We start from the raw sequence: 22,845 nt of genomic DNA, 5'->3' as shown, positions 1-22,845 counted from the left end.
TAAAATTAGGGCACATCTTTTTTAGAGCCGTAAGAATGGTAGGACAAACAGTGGAAGTTACGAAAGCACACATAAACATAGAAGTACCGATGCGTACTGCTGGTGGTACTGCGCGCACTATGCTTGGTTTAGCTGCACAGTACTGCGGGGCTTTGGGGTTGTCTCAGACGACACTGGCCAACTGACGCAAGCAACGCTATCTTACGTGACCATATTTGTCGAGCGAGCACTCTGTTTCACGAAACAATTATTTTCTCATTGAACAAAAACAAGCCAGGTTTAAATACGGTCAAAAACAAACCAAAGGCAGAAAACGGCTTGCCTCGGTATGGTGGCGCCATCTAGGTTTACTAACGGTAAACAAGGCTTCCCAATCGGCTGCAGAGCGGTCGGTTCCTGTGATGTCATTGCAGACCACAAAAATGCACGATTTAGCAGGAAAATCAAAATTTTAACTTAAATTAATTTCTCAGGGAATAAAGCATCGTTTGCATTCGGACAAGCACTGGGGGCACTATAAAACACGAAATCTTTCGAATAATGCAAACTTGTATTTTGTCTTCATGGCTCCTTTAAAATGAAAATTTTAAAGGGCTTGCACATTTTGGCAGACAGAACTTCAAAAATAAGTTGTTAATTTTAAGCTAAAACAAAATTGTGCTAATATATAAGTTTTCATGTGGCTTGCTTTAAAATTTGAATTAAATTAAGAGTTTGGATTTAAAATATATTCATCTTGCAATTGTTGCCATGTTAAGCACTGTTTAAAAAATTACCTGTTGTTTCTTTGTTATCTAGATCTTGTATCACGTACATCTAGCAAGTACATTTGGGTGTCCCTGACGATTCCTGAATATTATGCTAATGATGCCTTTACGGCAAATGTCACTGTATCAGGTGAGATTTTTTTTTTACATTTTATAGCAAGCTACCTCAGAATTGTTCAATTATTTGTGTTGTGTGCTTATTTTAAGTTCTTAATTAAATGATGCAACTTTGCTGTTGGGTTGTGTATTATGAGTAAGGAAAGCACCACTCCTGTTCATTACACATCACAAGTGCTGCAGAGATGAAACAAGTATAGCACTAAAAAAAAGTGTGAAAAGGCATACTGTAAAAAAATACTGTTTTACTTGTAGTACTTCCCCCGTTTTGTGCCACTTTTCCATTTGGTTTCTCACAAGTACTGCTTGGTTCACTGTTGCTAGCCTTGTTGTTTCATTTCGCAGGGTAAATTTGGTTCTGCATTCATTCATTGTGATTCTGTTCACAGTACTAGTAATTATTAAAAAAACTTTGCAGCCAAAAGATTTGCTATTTTTCACTCGTAATTTCATTATGTAGTGCAGCGCCTAAAATTTCCATCACTAGCATGTCCTCACGATGTGATACTTGTTATGGGTCTTGCTTATTTGCAATCAGGGCCATGTGCTTGCAGCCAGTGTTTGTTACTTGGGCTGTGGAGTAAGCTCATGCTCCTTTCATGTGTCTGTCACTGCCTGCAGCCCAGGGAGGCCATCTAAAGGAAAAGGCGACCAATGTGCGCATTTCTGGCGAAGAAAGCCAGGATTCTGTGTTCCTGCTGGAAGTGAATCAAACCAAGCAGGTGGTTCTATCGCCTGTGGTTGCACTGAAGAGCAAAGAAGCTTCGGTGGAGGTAAACAGTTGTCAGTGGAAATGTACTTACAGCTGCAATTGGTATCTGCCTCTGTTTTATTTTTGTTTTGCTGTTCTGGTTGGTTTTTCCGGGTGTTGAAACAGATGTGCACCGCGGATATGAGAGAAACTTGTATTTAGTGCTTTTGCAAGAGGAAAACATCGATGGTGATAGCTAGACCAGTGAAAAAGTTAGTGGAACTAGACTGAAAAATATTTCATTTACTAGTTCAAGATGGTAGGCCACACTGAAAATTTTTTTCCTTAATTTACAAGCCAGGATTGTAATTGTTTTTTTGTTTTTTTTGAACAAGCATGTCTTTTTAGCTTGACTAACTGTTTAAAGTACACAAAAGAGTTATTGTGAATTTTTAAAAGTTAATTTTTGTCAGAAAATGCATCAAAATTGCTAGTTACACTACCAATGATAACCAAATAAAGAAATGCTCAATAGAAGAATGCTTTGGCATTTACCTAGCTAAAGGTTTGACCTGTGCAATGAACTAGGATAAATCTAATTTAATGAATATAAAGGATGTAGGGATCGAAAAGCTGCATAAAGTGAAAATTTTGCCCTGTGATCACATTTCTTTTTAAATTAGCTTCAAAATACACAATATTGCATGGATTTCCTTTATTGCAGTTCAGTGCACAGACCTGTAAACGATTATGCAAAGTTTCATATAAGGTGGAATATGGCTCGACCCCCTCACCTGAGAATTCAAAAAAACTAGTTAGGTACACTACACCGTTTTATTTAGGGTATAACTTGTTTCGTCTCAGATTATTCGTTAGAGCTGCCTGAAATTTTGTCCGATGGCTGCTTCTGGGTGGTTGTTGCTTACACAGCAAGTTGTCATCAGTGCAGTTCCGAGAATTGTGTATGCAGCACTTCTTAAGCACTCACAAGACCATGAGGAAGTGAGCGCAAAGCATGTGCAGACCGTCGCGAGAGCCGGTCTGTGCAAGTGGCCAGCAGGCGCCTTGGGGCATTCATTCATATAGACACCGCACGACACTTGTGGACAAATGTTGCCATCTTGTTCCAGGTGCACAGCTCGGCACTCACGAAATTAAATCTTCTGAGCGTTGCATACAGAGAGCTGCCCCTTCAGCTTTAGCCAGTAGCGTGCACTTTTTTTGGCAATGCCGAACTGGTGCTAGGCAGACATGTTGCCGTTGGCTTGGGCATACTCCCTAATTTTTCGTTTAGATGCTGCGGTGAGCTGTCGCCAAGTGCTTCAACTCACCTTGAGCAAGAAGAAAATAGCACGCACACGTTCACTAACAGTGGCAGAATTATGGGGAACTAGAATGATCTAGTGGCGCGAACTGAGAAACGGTCGTGCTCTTCTGTGTAGAAAATACCAGATGGTGCTAGTGTGCCCACTTCCAGAGGCGCCGCCGTCGCAGTCGCTGTGCTTTAGGCGGTTGTCAGTGGTTATCACTGTCGTTTTGATGTCGGGTGGTAATTGACCTTGATCAAGCAACGCTGCTCGCCTTTTGTATCTCCATACCTCGCTAGGAACCTTTTGTTGCTAATCAGGCCTGTTTGAGCTGTTGTGTGACAGCTATAAATTGAGTTTGGTGTCGTGTACTTGCTTAGACGATACGAGTGTACATTGTGGGCTAACGTACGGGATAGCAGAGGACCCCGGCTAGCTTCGCTAGAGAAAGTGTTACGCGCCGTACACTACAGGTACTCACATGCAGTAGACAGACTCCGGCAATCCAAAGTGAGGCTTTATTGCCTGGCAGGTACAGGGCATATACCAGACAACACGACTATCGCTTGCGAGGAGACAGTGGCTCTGTCTGCTCGATCAAGCCGTGGGACTCGGACCTCGATATCCGCCATCACACCCGCGGAAGCAGGGAAGGCATCCCTTCCGACCGGTCAGGACAGAATCTATTAACAGTGTCCCGTGGAGCCAACAGAGTTCACCGTCATCAGGGCATTCGGAGTAGGCACTACCAAGCCAACCGATTCCAACCAAATCGCCCGGTCGACTCCTAGCGGAATGCTCGTGCATCCCACAGGTCGACTCCGGGGGAGAGGAGGTCTTCCCCTGACCCAGAGGAGGTCTTCCCAAACCCAGACACTTGCTTCAAGTTTTCAGTTGTTGGCAGCATGCCATCGCTTGTCAACATGCCATCGCTTGGCTGCGGTGCTGATCATGCACCACAGCTTTAAATGTCTTTTTCTTAGGTTCGTGCTTTATTTTTGCGAGTGAATAGGCCTAGGTGGTTTGCATCACATGCAGTGAGTCGCAGTGGAAGGGCTATTAACAGAATGCTCCATACCCCTCTGCGACGGGCCTGCTTATTGCATGACCACGTTTTTGATACATGCGTCGTGAGGTGGGTTGGCTGCTGTGGTATCGTTCATAGCAGACCGATTATGCTACCTTAATAAATTTGCACCGTCATCATGACTTTTTACAGTTTATTTCTTTTATTTTCCTTCGCTGGTGATCTGAAGGTAGCTGCACCATTATGCAGCCCCAGACACAATCATGTCGCCAGCGCTGTCAGGTCACAGGGTGTTCTGAGCTTACTTTCACCTTGGTGTAATTTTCGCGATATGTTGCAACTAGACACGCAGACAAAGGTATTCTCGGGGCTTTCTCAAGCTTCTTGTAATTTCTTTCAGTTTTCGGGGGGTATATTTACATTGTTTTAATGTTGTGTGATGCTTCTGCCAATCGATACATGGCCACTTTTATCCATCGCATAGCATGTTGCTGAGCAAACGACCTGTGAAACCCGGCTTATCAGATTGCTCCCTGTGGTCACGTGTGGTCACTAGCCATTTGGCTGGCATGTTCCAATTTCGTCTACCCATTTCTCTTACAACCCGCAGACAAAAGAGGGTAGTTTTGGTGGGAAATCAGTAACGAAAAGGTGCGTTATTCAGTGAGATTAGGCTACACATCATTGTGCTCAAGGGATCAGAGGTTCGAGTCATAAAAATATGCCATTTTCTCATCAAATCTTGGATGACTTTAGCCATCTGTGTTTTAAGTTGGCATTACGGCTCAAATATGTTCTCTGGACTGGATACTTGGCTGACCGAAAAAGAAAATAGCTTTGCTTTCAACAATGATGGTTTTAAAAAGTAGATTTTTGGGAATTTTTTTAGCTTTTAAAGGAGTACTGACACAAAATTTCAAAGCTGAGATAACTATGTAAAAGGCTTCCTTTGTATATGGAGATATCTCCACCAAGTCTTAACAGTAACGGTTCAGTATAACATATTTTAAATCCGTTTTAATCTATGTGAGCACGAGAAAGCTCAAATGGATACACTTTCACAATCGGAATCAGCATGACGTCATCTAATCCTTGTGGCCCTAAACTGTCGACATGAGGGCCCTGGTGACGTAGTCAACACACTGGCTGCAGTTGGTGCGCGCTGCTCCAGTGTGGTTTTCACGTCATGGTTTTGGGACTGATGTTATGCTGCCCGGGCGCGTGGACATGGTAGAGACCACGGCCAGTCTAGACGCGTGTGCGCCCATCCAGACCGGCAGTGGAGAGATAAGAACGGTGACGTCACAAAGGTGCCTCCTGTCGTGGCGGCCGCCTCGTTGTTCATTTTGTCGAAACCGAAACTGACACAAATAAACGAGGCTGTAAATAATTATTCTGCGATCGACCGTCCAGTGTGCCATTCTATGATTAGTGGGCTGGTAGGCACCCAACGAAAAAAAAACGTAACACGAAAATTTCCTGTCAGTACTCTTTTAGTATCTTGCATGCAGTTGTAATACTGCAACCCTTCACAGAAAGCTCTGAGCATGAGTGAGTTCAGAGTATGCTGTACAGATTGGACACTAAAGAACCTAATATACTGCAATGACATTACTAATACCCTTGTCACACGGGCACTTTCAATCCAGGTTGAAGCGAAGGGTGATTGACTTTTCGAGCGCGCTCGACGTACGGCCGCTGCTACACAGCACGTTTCAATCCCGATTGAGAAGTTGCACCGGTTGCAATTACGTACGCCAGACGGCGCCAAAAATGTACTTTGCCGCCAGCGTATGGTAACTTTGCGCAGTCGTAGGTATACGTAACTATTTAAACATTACTGCACGCTTATTTGGGTAAAATTATTTGATACAATTTGTGGTGTTTGTTGTGTGTTGTTCAACTTTTGTGCCATTACTCAGCGGGGACGAGAGTACCGCCGCTTTCATGCGATCGCGCTTGGAAACCTCAATCGTGCTTATGGGAACCAGGATTGCGTTCGAGTGAGGTCGGGCTCGATTACGATTGAAACTCCCGTGTAGCAGCACCCGATCCGGATTGAGCTCGATCCAGATCGACTGAATTGCGATTGAAAGTTTGACAGGGGTATAACACAACTCATAAAAAGCAGATCTTATCTTTGGAGATCGAGTACATCAAAATTACATTCATACGTTGGTGAGAGATGTGTCCCCAAAGTTGGCCCTAAAAAACGACGGTCTTTCACGTTATTTTTCGCACCTGTTGTTAAAGGCACAATTTTGCGTGAAGTGCTGCATTTCACAGCCTACTTTCACATACCTCTCTAACAGCATGTTTATTTGCAAACAAACTTGGTGGGTTGATTTAGTTTTACATTTGCTTCTGTGCAATGTTCTCAATTTATTCACAGACCTAAACTTCTTGCTTGGACACATTTTGTGCATTTTAAATGCAATTTCATTTTTTTATGCTTTGGGGCTTTGCGTCGGACAATGATGCCAGCAGTGTGTTTTACAGCAAAGCCAAATTTTTTGTTAACAATAGAAAATTAGTTGGCAAACTCAATGAAGTTCTCTCTCTCTCTCTCTCTCTCTCTCTCTCTCTCTCTCTCTCTCTCTCTCTCTCTCTCTCTCTCTCTCTCTCTCTCTCTCTCTCTCTCTCTCTCTCTCTCTCTCTCGTGCACGTGCACACACACACACACACACTTCATTTGCTTAAAAGGACAGAACCGATTTTTGTCGAGTATATATTCTCTATCCCAAATGAAAGGGCATCACTTAAAGCACCTTGTCGAGAAACGGTTTTGCTGATAACGCCCTAGAACTTTTTAAATCGAAATTTTTAGATCTACGAGCCGTATGTGTCCCTCCCAAAAATAATGCTGGCAACCATGACATAGAGTAGCTCGGCAACATACTTTTGTCTGTATGCGAAATGAAAAACAATATTTAAGAACTTGTCCCCAGCTAAAAAAGTCTAAAAAAGTTTGAATCGCAGGCTTTCCTGTTCCTTTATGTGTGTTTTTAATGCAGTGGTCTATTTTGCACGAATGCGCCATCTGTTGGGATAGACGATAGGTAGAATCTGGCTTCACGTTGTGGAGGTGGGAAGTTCGATTCTCCCCGGGCGCGACTTTTTTTTTTTTTTTTTTTTTTTTTTTTGTTAAGCTGCCGTTGGCGTATTTGCAGACTGAAATCAAATATTTTTAGCAGAACAAACGCCCCTGACTCAGGCAGAATCGTCAAAGCTCCTTCACTGGGTCTGTTTACTGAACGCTGCCGTGGACATGGAGGCTCAGTTAGCCACACTGAGAGCACCCCAGCGACGGTGGGCGGCGTGTTTTTAAAATTTTTAAAATAATGTTTAGAAATACATATACAATTTAATCTTGCACAAATACTTGTATTAAAGGGTTTTCAATACTTAAATAAACGTTTCAGCAGTTACAGAAGCTGCTAGGTTTGCAGGTCACTTGACAGGGACACATATTGTAGTGTCAAGTTTCGACACTACGAACCGCCACCCTTCCGATTTCAGGAAGTTTGCTGCCAAATTAAAATTATTTCTGCCCTGCCAATTTGTTTAGAAATTGCTTGTGGTTACCGGGCTATATAAAACGCTGGCTTTCATATGAGCTAGAGAACATATACGTGACAAAAATCGGTTGTCTGTCCCTTTAAATATTTCAACTGTGGAAGTACACCACAATTTGAACGCCAAGCACTATTCACAAATTATTGGTATATTTTTGCCCCACCAACTTGTAGGTATCCATTCCTTAACGGTAGCAGAAGAACAATTTCAATACAGCATTGCTTGTTGTTTTAGCTTAGTAAACTTTCCATTAAACATGCTTTGATTGTTGATCAGTGGTAAGTTTAAAGTTCATGTTGCATACAGATATGGCCTTTCTCTATGTTTGCAGGTGGTCTCGGACTTCTACCGAAAAGGGCCTGTGCTTCAAAAGTTTGTAATGGGAAGTGAGGGATACTCTGTGGCGTCCATCAATAACAGGTTGATGCTGCGGGCCCAGAAATTCACCAAGGATGACTCGTTCACATTTAACTTCACTGGTGTGGAGCGAGGTATGTTCCACTTCAGAATGAGTGGTGACGGCGAATTTACCATTTATGTCGACATTGAACTCCGTGTTGAAGGAGGCCTGTGTTCTGTGTAGGTTTGTACAGGGCTTTCCCAGCAGCAGTTAAAGGGTACTGTTTTGTTGACAGCGTCAAAGTGAAGCCAAATACATCCCCGCACTGGGCACCTTGAGCATTCTTGGCAAAAATCAGTGACAACAATGAGTGGTGTCACTGTGGACCCCGAGCCCCCACTTTTAAGTCGTGACCCAGCATGATGAGAAGTTGAGGGGTAGAGGAATAGAAACCGCAATTGGTGTCTCTCGAAGCCCTGGCCAAGCTCCAGCCGATGTGCTCCCAGTCTTGTCTACCACTCAGGGAGCCCGGGGACCTTGCTGAATATCAGGGAAGGCTCGGGGACTCAGTACCGAAATCCCCTGCTTTTAATTATCTTTTTTTATGGTATTTTCAAACCCCCCCCTCCTTTCTTCCACCAAATGATGGGTTTCTAATCAGGCCCCGCACCGACGCAATTTTCAAGCCCCAATCGATATGCACTTTGAAAGCAGTGAAAATTTTCCACGCTTCCCGACAATGCTCTCCACCAACTAAGAAATGCTAGTAACCTGTAAAGCTGGTTGCCTTACAAATCTTTCATCCAGGATACTTTCGTCTACAAACAAAACTGCCTGTCTGTATTCTTTAATTTAGAAAAGGCATAGAGCTGCGATAACTACGCAAATGCTTACCAGAAAGCTTAGAATGGCTACTCTTTCGGCATTGGCATCAGCTTGACGTGATGAGCACCTCCTTGCCCACAAACTGTTGCTGTCAGGGCTCCTGTGACGTAGCCAACACGCTGGCTGCTGTTGGCGTGTGCTGCTTTGCCGTGTGCTTTGCATCACAGCTTTGGGTCTGACGTCATGCTGCTTGGGCTCTCAACCACAACCGGTCAGGACATGCGCATCCAGGCCGGCCATGGTGCGACAGGAGCAGTTATGTCATTAGCGCCCTCCTGTCATGGCGGCCGCCTCAGCGTCCGTGTCATTGAAATCGAAAATGACATGAATAAATGAGGCTGCAAGTCATTATTTACGCTGCAGTCGACCATCCTATGTATCATTCTATCATTACTGGGCTGGTAGATACCATAGCAGCGGAAAAAAAGACATATTCAGGGGTGGAACAGCTGCGCATTGAGCTCCAAACTTGTTTACCTACGCCAAAACGCCCCTGTTGCGCCAAACTCGGTTTATCAGCGCCGTCCTGCGCCGCAGTGCCCGAATGGAGCCGTGAGATACGGCTGCCATGATGCCCCGTGTGCAAAACTTGTGCGTGAAACGTTGCGTTTTCAGTTTTATCAAGGCGGTGATGGTTTCAGTTTCACGAAAGCTATGAGTGGCTATGGAAGTTGGCTTTGGCTTGTGCGTAAGGCCGTAGGCACTACGTGCACTGTGCTCCTTCTATCGCATTTGCGCGGTTTGGTTTGCCTATGCCGGCCGCTGTCCCACAATAAATGGAAGATTACCAAAAGTACGTAAAATTTTTGCGTGTCTCATCGCAAACGGATAGGAAACAGATAGAATAATATTCGCATGAGCGGCTGTCATGTACTGGGAGTGAACTTCAATTTATTCAACTATTTTTGAAGATCCTAGCTTTGCGGCCCGCAAGTTTTTTACGCTTTTTTTAGCTGCATGTATTGAACAAACAGGGTCTTGGACACTTTGCTCTCACTTGATAATTTGGTTCACTTTTGTTGCGAGGTAATTACTCTTTTTTGCCTCTGAATTTTGAGGTTAGCTTTGCTTATGTAGAGTATGGTCCAACGTTCTAACACGCTCTAGTAACGTAACACGCTCGATTCACGTAGTGTACGGCGTACATTCGTCAACTCTCGCAAGGAAGGAAGGAAGAAAGACTTTGTTGAGTGCCTGCAACAGACACAATGTGTACACTGCGCCCAGACGTAGCCACTCGTCGATCCCGACGTCACCCCTACTCGGACCACACCTTCGCTACTCCCTACGGGGTTGGACGCCGCTGCCCCATAAGGGAGGGCGTCGCCCCGCAGCTTTCGCTCCGGTGCTGCTTTTTGAGGGCCGCCAGGACCTGCTGGACGGCTGATAGTTGGGTGTCCTTGTCACAACTGCGCACTGCTTCTTGGATCCACGGTGGTAGGTCTGTCCTGGTTGCCGCCTCGTTAGGTCGTACTTCACAGTCCCAGAGTAAGTGGGCGGTCGAGGCCCTAGCATTGTTACACAACACACACGTGTCGTCCGTATAGAGTTCTGGCTGTATGTGCTTCATGACGACCGGGGTCATCAGTGAATTCGTCTGCAGCTGTCTGAACGTGGACGCTTCCTCCCTGGTTAGGTCGGGGTGAGGCGGTGCGAGCACCCTCCTACAATTTCTATAATATTTGGTGATACCCTGAAAGGTATCGTGTGCAAAACTTGTGCGTGAAACGTTGCGTTTTCAGTTTTATCAACTCTCGCAAGCCCGTGACGAAAAAAACAGCTATGTTCAGCTTTGCACACACTGAAACTGCTGTTCAATAGAAAAAAATGCAAGCAAACGCCTAGTTCGCTTAACACTGCTGTTTACTGGACAAGAAGCGAGGCCTGTCAGCTCATCTTCTACTCTGCGCGTGAGGTTTGACCTTTGAACGGGGATATCGCGGTGTGCTCGCTGCTGCCAAAGCTAGATAACTCCGCATGTTGCAAACCTTCAGATATAGTACAGAACTCCGTTCCTGATTGAGAGAAGGTTCGAGAGCATAATAAACGCCTAATGTGGTAGATGCATAAAACATAATTGGCAGGGGGCTGGCACAGCAGCCTGCAGGGAGGTTATGGAGGCACCATAATGTTGCGAATTGGTGTGACATCTGCTCCAAACGACCTTCTTGGCTGCTCCATGCCTGCTGCAAAAGGCCCTTTTGCCTGCTCCCAAGACTGCTCCCATACCCATGTACCCTGTTCCACCCCTGCGTATTACGAAGAATGAGCCTTTAAAGAGAGAGTTGATGCAGCACTGTCGAATACATGGTTTGCTGTTGTAATGATGATGGTTGGTGTTTATTGCGCAAGGCCATCTAGGGCAAAGAGAGCCAAAAAAAATATTTAGTGACAGCACTGTAAACGTGAATTCTAAAAGTAAAAATAAATATGAAATTAAACAAAAGGCTGGTGTAGAGGGCCAGTTACCAATTCGTGATAGGAAATGAGGTGTAAAAATTTTATCTATTTTATCTGTGTGAGGCTTGCTGTTGTGTATTAACCTTACTGAACACATTGGTGCAGGTTGCCATGAAACAACACTGGGCACGTCTGGCTCGTACAGCTTGTCAGGCAACTGTGAAGCTGTGTGCACGTGGGCAATAAACCCATCCGACGACACAGGTGAGTTTAGTATGGAAGAGTTGGGCTGACGGTAGCTGACAGGTATATCTATGCAGGTAGCTTCAGTTGGCACCTCCGCCATCAAAGCTCCCGAAATATTTTTGTATCGGAGCTCCCAGAATATTTTTGTATCAGAAGAGGTATTAACTACCAGTCGTCAAGGCAATTCAAAAATGCCAAAATTTAGGTATTTGTTCGGATAATTTGACGTGAGATAAGTTAGCACTGCTTTTAAGCACCATTATGTCCTTTCTCTCAATATCTTTTTGACCGAAGTTTTCTAGTTGTTGTTCTCAAGGTTATGGAAAACTGTTTTCAAGCTTATAGGAATTGTTGGTTGCCTGCACTTGATTTGTATGGTACAGCAAACTTGCAGCTGCCCATTTCTGTAGACTTTACTGTTGTCTGTGTCGTGCAGCGATTCTCCCATTTCTTGTGACCATAAAAAGCTGTGTCCTTTGTCGTCATTATCAAGATAATGGTGCAAGCTCATGAGGGCTTCTTTACTCTCTACTCTTAAGGGGGCCATGGCTCTTAAAACTATGTCTTTTAATTTTAAAATAAACTCTGTGAAACTTGTCAGTCTTGCTGCTTTCCCCCCACTGATTTCAAGTACGGCATTATTTTTTTAGTTGGCCAATTAGTGTCCGAGATAATTAGAGGTAATCAACCATTTTTGGAGGACCAATAGACAAAACCGTGTTGGTCATAAAACTGTAATGTTTACATTTTTCCAACACTATGAACCCTGGTAAGTGCAATAAGACAATCAGTTTTTTTATGCATTGCTTAGAACTAATTTTACAGCTCATTACACTTCAGTGTTTGAAGTGGGCACTCAAAATGGTTCCTTGCCAGTGGTGCCACCGAACTTTAATGAGCTGTAAAATTAGTTCCAAGTGATGCATCAAAAAACTGATTGTCTTATTGCACTCACCAGGGTTCATAGTGTTGGAAAATGTAAAGATTACAGTTTTATGACCAACACAGTTTTGTCTATTGTTCCTCCAAAAATGGTTAATTCCCTCTAATTATCTCGGACACTAATTGGCCAACTAAAAAAATAATGCCGTATTTGAAATCAGTGGGGGGAAAGCAGCAAGACTGACAAGTTTCACAGAATTTACTGAAAAATTAAAAAAGTTTTTGTAAGAGCAGGGGGCATTCAGGGCCACTTCTAGGCAAAAGCAAAGCAAGGAGCAGCACCCTGGTTTTTCATATACACCTTCATAACCTGTTTTCTTTATTGCTCACTCAGGAAAGGCAGACAAGTTCTCCTTGTGGCTTGACCACCTGGATCTCTCCGGCAACGGCAGTGTCACGATCAGCTCCCTGACCCGACCTAGCCAGCCTTTGCTACGGTTGAACAGTTCCTATTCTTCCTCGATGCCTGTGGAAATGAGCTCGGTGGGTGGTGCCTACATGGTGATCACGCGCAGCCAGTGCGCTCAACAAAATGACACCGTTGCTTCTGGGTCTACGGCTGGTGTCTTGGGTGAGTACAACGGGTGTCTGTTACGCAGTGCACCATGGGATGCAGCTGTAACCACCGAAGGCTACAGGATCGCAGCTACTTCACTAGAGCCAAGAGGTGCCTAGCTAACCCAAAGCACACAATATTGAAAGGATACTGCAATGGGTTTGAGGGTTCAGGGCAGGTGAAGAAAAGGCGTTTCCAGGGTGCAGTAGCTAGGCTAGTTGGTGCTGTTTGTTTCCTACAGTTTAATTAAATCGGTAAAGCGAGAGAGGAGGTACTGCCTTCATGCAGCCCCTGTAAATCCCTGCCGAGGCGAAGACCATTTGTATGCCTTAGGCATGATGATGGTGCCACCATCGCTTGCCTGTTCTGGCAGTGTGTGCAAAGAGGCGTGGTGTGCATTCACGTGATACAAGGGGCGGCGAGGGAAGTGATTGCTTTCCTCATCCGCAAGAAGTACCACATTGCTCACCCCAACTTTACTTGTGAGATTTGTTGATTAGTGGTGGTAAGGGTTATTCACGGGAAAATGCAGCAGCTCCACCAGGTTACAAAATAAGCAGCATTGGCCAAGGCTTGATAAACTGGCTAATCAAATAAAATAATTTTAATCAGTAGATTAATTGCAATAACAGCTTCAGCTGATGCTACTGACACGTCTTGGACACTTCTGTGCAGCGGCACAGCTTGAACGTGTGGATCCTGTACACGCCCATTTTCAAGAACGGGGCACTTGTTCTATCGAGCACCTCAGGCCACTGCACACATCGCAGCGCGACTTCACCTTCGTCTTCATTGCATAGCACCAGTGACCTCTCGGCGAGTGTGCCTTGCTGAATAGGCAAGTGTCGCCTATGTGGAAGTGCCAGCTAGCTGTCGAGGCTCCCCTTTGCATTCCTTTCGCTTGTTGACTTTCAACACATTCCCCGGCAGGTTCTGATTTTAGGTGTATGACGGCTAGTGGGGCGTTTCTGGCTGCAGTGGCTCGGTTTCGGAAAGAAGCAACGAATGCTCCTGGTGTGGATGCTTAGGCATGCGTGGCTCCAATGACGAGTTTTCCTCGTCATAAAAGTCACTGAATCTCGTCAGTGCGAACTGGCTTGTCGTGTCTTTTACTCCCGCCCACAAGGTACTCAATGGTGTGTAAACAAAAAGTCCACAACCTAACGATTTCCTTTTTTGGTCCACAAGGTCAATCCTTGGTAAGCTGTCGGCAAATGCTTTTCTCTTTCGTCTCCAGTGATGCATCTGCCATCGTGCGGTGTTCAGCTCAGCGTGGTGTCACTGAGGTGAAGCGGACGACAACCAAACGCTGCACCCATCCTCCTGAAAGGTTTCATGTCCTTCAGTCTTGCAGCGGTCATCCTGAAGATGATGGCGGGCAACTTTCGATGTCTTGGCGTTATAATGGCTCCCGTGAAATGAGTCAAGTGGTGTTTCCAGATGGGTCTTGTGCTGGCCTTGGATTTGCTTTTCGATAGTTTCTATTTCTGGCGTGTTTGTTTTTGTGTTAGGCGTCAGCTCACAAAACTGCTTTTCTGTTTCCTCACACGGAGTCGAAGTGATGAGCAAGGGTGGTTCCGCCTTTCTATATTCCAGGGGATGGAGCAACTCGGACTCACTCGTGGATGTAACTCTTGGTTGTAGCTGGTTGGGCTTTGAGCACTTCCACTAAGGGCTCTGGAATGATACTCGAATTCAAATGATGGCCGCTCTATCTTTTCTTTCGCATCGTCAACTTCTCCACTTTTTTCGTAGTCTTCTTTGATGACAGCCGCTGAGTTGTCATTTTCTGGGGCAGGCTTACCTTGTGCTCTTCATGCTTGTCTTCCACTGGGATGCTCGACGCTACCTCGGTGCTGGCTCCCATCTGCATGCCCTTGCGTTCAGCCGTATCTTCAACATTGTGGTGTGAAGAGACCTGGGCTGTAACAGCGGCTTGTTTTTTACGGAGACTTGAGATACTTTACCAGACGAATTGGTTTCAATCATCTTCTCTTGTTCTTGGTAGGGGTAATAAGTGCTTCCCCACGTTGCACATTGCATTGGACAGAACGTGTTCTTGCACCGCCGCCATCCTGGAGCAGTTGTACTCCAATGGACCTGCTGGCCTGAAGCTATCCCGAATCGAGTTTGCACACGTTGTGGTGTGCGTGTGTGGTATGCATTCTCCCTTCATTTTCTCAGCATGACGAACGGGAGCATCAGCATGTCTAAAGAGCCTGCCATACATTTCCTTGGTACAATAAGGTGTCGAAGTAATCACGTTCAACATTTTCAGATTCAAGCAGCTTTACAGTTTTCCTGTCTGTATCGTACAGTGTGGTGTTTTTGCTTTCGAGCTCATCAATGGTCTCTTGCAAGTTGTGCGGAGACGGTTAGGCGGCTGGCAGAAGCTCCGTAGCTGCCTTGAGCGGTCGTGTAACTGTGCCATGGAGGACGCATTGCTGTCGGCGTAGCTTATTCATTGTAGACTTGCGGTCGATCGTCGGTAGGTGGTCAGGGGCAGCCATGGCGACCTCCCGCTGAGGGTGGGGCTGGGCAGACAAAATAATGATCAAAACAATGGACTTCTTTCTTCGTACCTGGAGCCAGGGGTGATGTCAGTGGGCTCCTTCGTAGCAAGCAGTCATCTTCCCAGGTTCTGCGGCACCAAAATGTAGCGGAAGAACGTCACAAGGCAGACCAGGACCATGGCTACCCAAAACGGAGATGAAAACTTTAATCTGCCTCTTTCACAACGTGACTGTGCATGTGCTTGGCCCTGGCCGAGGAGGCCAGAAACATTCTGGCAGTGGTCGCCCGGTCTGCTCTGCGGTGACTACACTGCTCTGCTGCTGTAACTGAGCCCGTGTCGTGCAAGCATACTACCGCATTTGGCTCCCATGAAGAAAGCTGAAAGCAGTATGTTTTACGAATGCCCATAACATGAGTGAAATTTTTGTTTCTATCGACACACACCAAACCGAAAATTGGAGTGAACCAATCAGGAGCTGTCCGTCACTGCACCATGCATGAACGTTTTGTTCTGTATCCCGTCATAGTCACACCAGGCCTTCACACTGCCGGCGACGACAACCAACTCGTATGCCGAATCCTCAGATCGTCTTGTCATAATATGCCACCGACGATGCGAACACACTGACCGACTGAAAGCCGCCATAATATAATGGGCTCGCCGACCGAAGGCGACCAGTTGACCCCGACAAGATTCGTGCCACGATGAATGTGCCTCTATTTTGTTAGTTGTGGGCTTAATGGGCCTAGCTACGGGATAGCAAATGCCCCCGGCTAGCTTCGTTAGAGACGTTGAGCGCCAATGTGGGCTCGATGGTCCCTGGCGGGCTAAGTGGGGTTCAGGGTGTTCCCCCACGCCCGGAAATAACCCATCCAAAATGCCCCAGAGAGGTTCGCGGCGTCCACAAGGGAGACGCCGCGACGGGTTCGACTCACCGACACAGGCGACGACAGGCTCGAAAGGGCCAGGACGAACCGGGGGTTTATTGGCCAAGTCGTACAGTGCATAATAACGCCAAGACCGGGTTAAGAACTACACTGTACCGACGCGCGTCCTACGGCGTCGCCCAAACAGGCGACCATGGCCGAGGTTGCACGCGGGCCGCTCGCAAGGTGACCAGAGGCCTACCCTGCGCGTCCGATCAGGGCCAAACAGCGCCCGACCGGCCGGCGCGGCGGGGAGGGGACGAGCCAGCCGGGACAAGGAACGCCCCGGTATCCGACTCCCATCTCCTCCATTCCCCCATCTCCCCTTATCCATGGGGCCAGAGCCGGAGCAAGAGCAAGAGAGAGCACGAAACGTGCGCGTCGTGCTTATAAGGAGCGGGGGAGAGGAGGCAAGTTCCCAGGCGAGGAGGAGCGACAGCGGCGGCAGGACAGTCGGTGCCTGCCGGCGCGTCGGCCCGCGAGGTGACGTCACGTGCGTGGGAAAGCGCGCTCGTTCGAACATCGCGCACGCGGGAGGAGGAAAGGGGATCAATCGGATCCCCACATAGTTTGCAGAGTGTAATAAACTTTGTGAGGTAAACAGTGTGAGAATAATTTCACACTATATCTGCAATCCTTATTTCGGCTACCGATGCTTTGCTGGCTTTGCGTAAGTGAAGCTGCATATGTGTGCACGGCTGGCATGCGTGTCGGAAATTTAGGCAGGTTGAGTCCAGAAGAAGAGCTACTAAGGTTAATCTAGGAAACAAGGAATAAAAATCAACCAAAGTTTCTATCATAAAGTGTGAAACAAAGGTACGAAAAGGACTTTATTTCGATGGGTGTACTTGTAACCTGCTAGCAAGCTCAAATTTTCGATCGTACTTGTATCGTGGAGGTTTGAGGAAAGCTTAGTGTACAAGAGCTATTCAGAGAATCATCAGTTTAGGCTCCAGCAATACTCTAATCCAACTGTTCCACAGTGGTGAACAACGATAAGAACTAAGCCTGAGCTTGGTGAATGCAATATTTTGGCAAGGAGGACTGCGTCAATGTGTCTGAGGGGTCTAGAGCCTCAGAGAGAGCGCACCACTCGAATATGGTGGTTCAAATCATGTTGGTAATTTTTTTTTGTGTTATATTTTTTTTTTCTTAATTTTTGTCCTGGCATGTATGCGAGAAGTCCCCCCCCCCCCCCCCTTTTTTTTTTTTCCTTTGTCTGTTGCATTCTGCATTCTGCACACAGCCCTCCTCTAATGGTAAATGTTTTGGTCCAAATGACATGGAGCTAGCGATTTGAGTAGGAAAGTAGGTCCTGTGTACGACTTCTTTTTCGCCCGTCACCTTGCTGCTGTTTAAGCAACATTGGTGGCAGAAAACCAGCCAGCACCATCTAGCAGCTACAATTAAAGTTTTAGTTCCTAGTGGGACTTCCGATTTTTTTTTTTTTTTTCAAAATTTTCCCCTCCAAAGTAGGGATGTGGCCCTTACACGAGGGTGGCCCTTACATGAGTATATACGGTAACAGTTCTTCTAGATAAGAAAGGGCAATCGTGCGATGATAGGGTGAACTAGTGCAGTTACTAATACAAATGTACCATAAAAGGCAATTTTCTGAGATACGTTTGGGTTTCGGTTGCTTAGGATTTTGGTTGCTTTGGTCAAAACACTCCTAAAGGTAATCTGCACATGCATTTATGCTCATTATGATAAGAAAGAGAAAAAAATACGGCGGGATTGAACAAATGTGCAGCCAGGTTTTTACAAGTTTCTGCATCACTGAGGTTAACATACCAGCAACAAGCTATGGTTTTTATGAAGGCCACATTAAGTGCCTGCATTTATGGTGCTGCCTGACAGAGGCCCTTTGTTGTTTCCCCATAGGCTAGAAATTAAAAAAAAATGGCGTAAGAACATTGCTTCCACAACCTCAGATAGCCAGCCCCCCTCCGTTACTGACACTTGAGAATCTGTTGCAAAAATGAAATAAGCGTCACATGTTTGGTCAGATGTTTCCCATGTTGAAAATGTATGTCTTCAAGCATAGGTATTCCTTTTGCAGCCACAGGCTGTACAATTCACGTAAAAGAAAATAAGCACCAGCAACGTGGCGCCGTTTCCCCTTCCACTGCAGTGACGGCCCACTTGCACCCCTGCCATATCGCTTCTCTCTGGTAGCACCAGAGGCTGCCACAGTGCAACGAAAAAGGCAGATTGTACGGGACTCTACACGAAGATGATGATTGACTTTGGCACATACCTGACTGGGGACTTAACACTAACCCCAGTGGCACACGTGGTGCAGCATAAAGGGCTGCCTAAATGTTGCAGCTTTACGAGGGAAAGTTGCGGTGAATTTTTCCCAGGAGAATTTTTCACTCTTAAAATTTCATACCTGGAAATTCTGCGCTTTTTGTTTCGGAACTGAACTTGAGGAAGTTTCAAGACTTTTGCCCATACAAAAACTCTGGCATCATGCAGTCCTTATTTAATTCGTTTTCATATCCAGGTTCTACCTTTTCACCGAAGTTGGCTCCCGGAGTAGGTTACTCCTTCAGATCTCCACGGTTTCCGAACCAGTACCCATTGAACAGCACACGTTCATGGACCTTTGAAGGAAAGGGAATTGGTGGATTTCACTTGACCTTCCGCTCTATGGACATTGCACAGGTAAGTCAAGAAGAAAATTTTGTTAAGGGTGGACAGCTCTTGAGGATGTTTTGTGTTATTTCCTAACCTATGCACTGTGCTTGCAGTTCTGTGTATTTTAACATCCTCATAAATATGCAGTCAAGTTTTGCCTATGTGGACTAAGTGTGGAATTGTGCAACATGTTATGCCATTTCGTTCCATCTAATTTTCTTATTATTTGTATACTAACTATTATACTAATACATACTTTACATCCAATTCAAATTCTGTGTTGTTCTCGCCCTTCATGAGCAAAAAAGAAACAAATGTGGGGAGCAAGAACTGCTCCAGCTAGGCTATGGCAAGTTTAAAGCCAGAATAAATTAAACAAGCAGGGCTAAAACCCAAATAAACATCTCTTTGCTTTCTACGAGTACCAGGGAGTGCAACTATACCTCAGGGGTAATTTTAACAGTGCTTGTGCAAAAGCCATAACCATATCAAATATCAGGCCAGCTGTAATACTTACATCGTCGTAAAAGGGACTGCATAAAATTGTGCACTAGAAAAAGGAAATCTTATATTTTGGGGTTTTATTGCACTATTCAGTTCATAATCTTTCGAATGTCGCAAAAATTATGCAAATCTGGCCAGTATATGCAAGTGTACCTCATTGAAAAAAAGGGGGGTTCTGAGAAAAGAGGGCACAAAGTTTCGAAACAGGTGAAAACATGGTTATTTAAGGGACTTCAGAGATACAGCTGTAATATTTTTCAGGTACATTCTTGGAGATTTGTAGACTGCAAATACAATGAATACAGAAAACTGATTTTTTTTTTTGCAAGTTTTCTTTTCTAGATCAGTGCCCCCCCTTACTTAACAAAACTTCACATTCAGAATAACTTTCCTTATATTTTTATCCACGGAATGTACAAACGGCATCAAGATCATTTTAAGCATCACGCTATCACAATAAAAGTTTTATCTTTAAGAAGGAAGTAAAACAAAGATATTGATTGTTCTAAAACATTCACCCGCCGCGGTGGCTCAATGGCTAAGGCGGTCCGCTGCTAAGCACGAGGATGCGGGTTCAATTCCCGGCCGCAGCGGCCGCTTTTTTCATGGAGGCGAAAAGCAAAAATGCCTGTGTGTACGAGATTTTGACGCACGTTAAAAGATCCCCAGGTGGTTGAAATGAATCCGGGGCCCTCCACGGCGGCGCGCCTCACCGCCTGAGTTGCGTCGGCGCGTTAAACCCTACAATCTGTTCTGAAACATTCAGGGCTAGAACCACCCATCATGGTGGCCCAGTGGCTAAGGCTGTGGAGGAGCATTAGGTTGCTGCTGCAATTCCCAGCCATGGCAGCAGTTCTTTTGATTGCGGCGTGAAACAGAAACTGTGGTGTGTTGGCTCATTGAAGTACATCAATAATCCCGAAAGACGCCAACTTTTGCAGTTTTTCTAGGCTTTTCTATGCCGCCGCAAGTAACTTTGATGCATTTTTTCGGTAACTTCTGGTTAGAATTTTCGTTTGAATTTTTGTACTGGCACACCTGAATGTTCAACGATTAAAATACAACCGAAAACACAAAAGTGAAAATTTCAGAGAAAAAGTTGATTTTTCAACTCCCGTCTCCCATTAATGCGATTTGTCTCGTGACAACGGTATAACATGGAAAATGACTAGGAAGTACAGTCTTTTTCAAAATTTTGTGGGCCAAGCCCGAAACACGCAGGCTGCGAAAAATTCAATGTGCAAGCTTACGTCCCGAGCGAGGCTGAAACTTTTTGTGCAGGAAAGGTAGAGAAAACACCTTTCTTTCTCGCTGCCTTAAAATATCTTTGTCACATTTAAAGGTAAAGCGGATTGTGTGAGTTTTTTGTGGTCAAGAAGGCTTAGGATTGGCCCACAAAATTTTGACAAAGGGCGTGCATATTTTTTAGTGTTACCATTTTTTTAGCGAACTGTCGTAGTAGATGGGTTATTGCATCACTTACTGTGCCCTGTGGTGTATGTGCTACGCCAAGAAACATGATATGTCAGTTTGGTCAGCGAGGCATGTAAAGCCGCGTTTTCGGTTACAAACATGCACAAGTACAGCCTGTTTCAAATACGCTGAGCTTAACAAAAGGATTCAACTGTTGCTACACTTGGTGACCACCACAAAAAATGAAATCTACTTGCTGCATGCCGTGTCTTGTTTCCACCGTTTTCGTCGTCGTCATTGCCTGTGATGGCACCAGCCCTGTGGTGATCCCAACTTAATTTTAATGAGCCCTTTTGCCTTTGCCCACAGGGCCATGCTTTGATCCTGATGAGTGGAAACCAGTCTGTGCCATTGAAGGGATCCACCCTCCCTGCTGACATTGTTCTTGAGAAGCCACAGATGCATGCGCAGTTCTCAGCCCCCATTCAGGCCGGATATGCCTCTGGATATGGGTTCGATGCACTTCTCACACCTGCTGGTGAGTGCTTTGTGTTGGTCATGAACAGGAATTTTGTGCCTACTTGAGGGAGTAAATATTTTCCTCACATTGCCTAGTACTAGAGCAAATATAACTTGAAGGTTTGACAGAGAAGAGGGAAATAAGGATGTGGGCATTAACCACTTCCGACTTATCAGCTGAGTTCACCATGCATTAGAGGGTCAAGAAAATTAGCTTAGGTCACACTTATAGCTAGTGTCCAGTTACTCCAACCACACAAAAGTCTTGAGGCTATGCAACACTGAAGCATCAAGCAGTTTGAGATGAGGGACTTACTCCGGAGGTGGCGAGAAAAAGAGAGAATAAACGTTTCATGGAGCAAACAGTGTGACTGCACTTTTGATTGTGCTGGGTACATGTGCTGTAGCAACCATAAGAATTGTACCATGGCGGCACACACATTTAGTCTGCTTTTAGCACCCGCATCCTAAGACCTTGTTCAAGGGAGTTGACATTACGTGGCACATCACCATTTGTGAGCTTCTTGTTTTAAATCATTTGCGGTGCTAAAATAGCTTCCTTCAAGTACTGTTGGCTTTTACTGGTGCCAAATTTTGAAATAAAAGGGAAAGGAATGCTCACCGCCATGGCTGAAAACGGTGGCCCTTCTTTCTTCTCTTTGCCTGAACAGATGGTGTCCAGGTGATTGGGAAGGAGGCTGGCACGGCCGAGACTCCTTCATTCCCAGCATTCATCAATGAAAGCCGGACATACCTATGGTCCATTTATGTGCCCAACACGGACACAAAGAAGACGTCTGTGGCTGTTCGCTTCAATATTTCCCACCTGCACAAGTCTGCCAAAGATACAGGGTATAGTGTAAAATTCTAGTTTGGCTGCCTATGGGTGGATTTATCAGTCACTAGCTTATAAAGATTCGTCCAAAACTAAGAATAGGTGAATTTCTTGGTAAGTGAATTCGATTCCTTACCACAGTGGCCCTTTTTTATTATTGTTTTTTTTTTTTTTTTTCTGTTCTTTTTTGGTGGAGGTGAAAAACCAAAACGCCCATGTATCGAGATTTTGGTGAGGAAAGAGCCCCACCTGGTCCAAGCTAATCCGTAGCCCTCCACTACGGCGTGCCACGTAGGCAAGGTGTAGCTTCCATGCATAAAACCCTCATTTTAACTTCTAGATGCCTTGGCCGAGAATTTTTTCTCCATGAAGTATTTTTTCTGTACCATGCTTGAAAGCAACAAAATGCTGCATAATTAAGCTCAGTAAAATTAGCTAAAGTAAAATAATTTCATACTGCAGAGCAAATGGGTTGGTTAGTGGATAATTGCAAATCTGAAGAAACAACATAAGGATGGTACAAAGAATGAGGCAAAATAGATTGTCTGATTCTACGTCCTGTCCCTGGGATTGACTCCTAATTAAGTTTGTGAAAAAATTGTTATCTTTTAATTAACAAATGCATGCAGAAAAATT

General features: G+C 45.2%; 1 protein-coding gene across 2 annotated transcripts in view; it reads left to right on the top strand.

The window, feature by feature from the left end:
• The window catches only part of LOC144155636 (uncharacterized), a 60,342-nt gene that overhangs the window by 28,328 nt on the left and 9,169 nt on the right, over nucleotides 1-22,845 (top strand). For both annotated transcript variants that reach the window (XM_077687206.1, XM_077687205.1), the window contains exons 9-16: nucleotides 799-897; nucleotides 1,506-1,657; nucleotides 7,817-7,976; nucleotides 11,276-11,374; nucleotides 12,633-12,869; nucleotides 18,805-18,965; nucleotides 21,225-21,393; nucleotides 22,046-22,226. In XM_077687206.1, coding sequence (XP_077543332.1) covers nucleotides 799-897; nucleotides 1,506-1,657; nucleotides 7,817-7,976; nucleotides 11,276-11,374; nucleotides 12,633-12,869; nucleotides 18,805-18,965; nucleotides 21,225-21,393; nucleotides 22,046-22,226 — 1,258 coding nt within the window. The remainder of the gene's footprint in view (nucleotides 1-798; nucleotides 898-1,505; nucleotides 1,658-7,816; nucleotides 7,977-11,275; nucleotides 11,375-12,632; nucleotides 12,870-18,804; nucleotides 18,966-21,224; nucleotides 21,394-22,045; nucleotides 22,227-22,845) is intronic.

Source organism: Haemaphysalis longicornis, unplaced genomic scaffold (assembly GCF_048455015.1).
Source record: "Haemaphysalis longicornis isolate Haplotype H1 unplaced genomic scaffold, Haemaphysalis longicornis Haplotype H1 scaffold_1, whole genome shotgun sequence".
Lineage (NCBI taxonomy): Eukaryota > Metazoa > Arthropoda > Arachnida > Ixodida > Ixodidae > Haemaphysalis > Haemaphysalis longicornis.
Note: the sequence above shows the minus strand (reverse complement) of the source record. Positions and strands in the feature narration are given on the sequence as shown.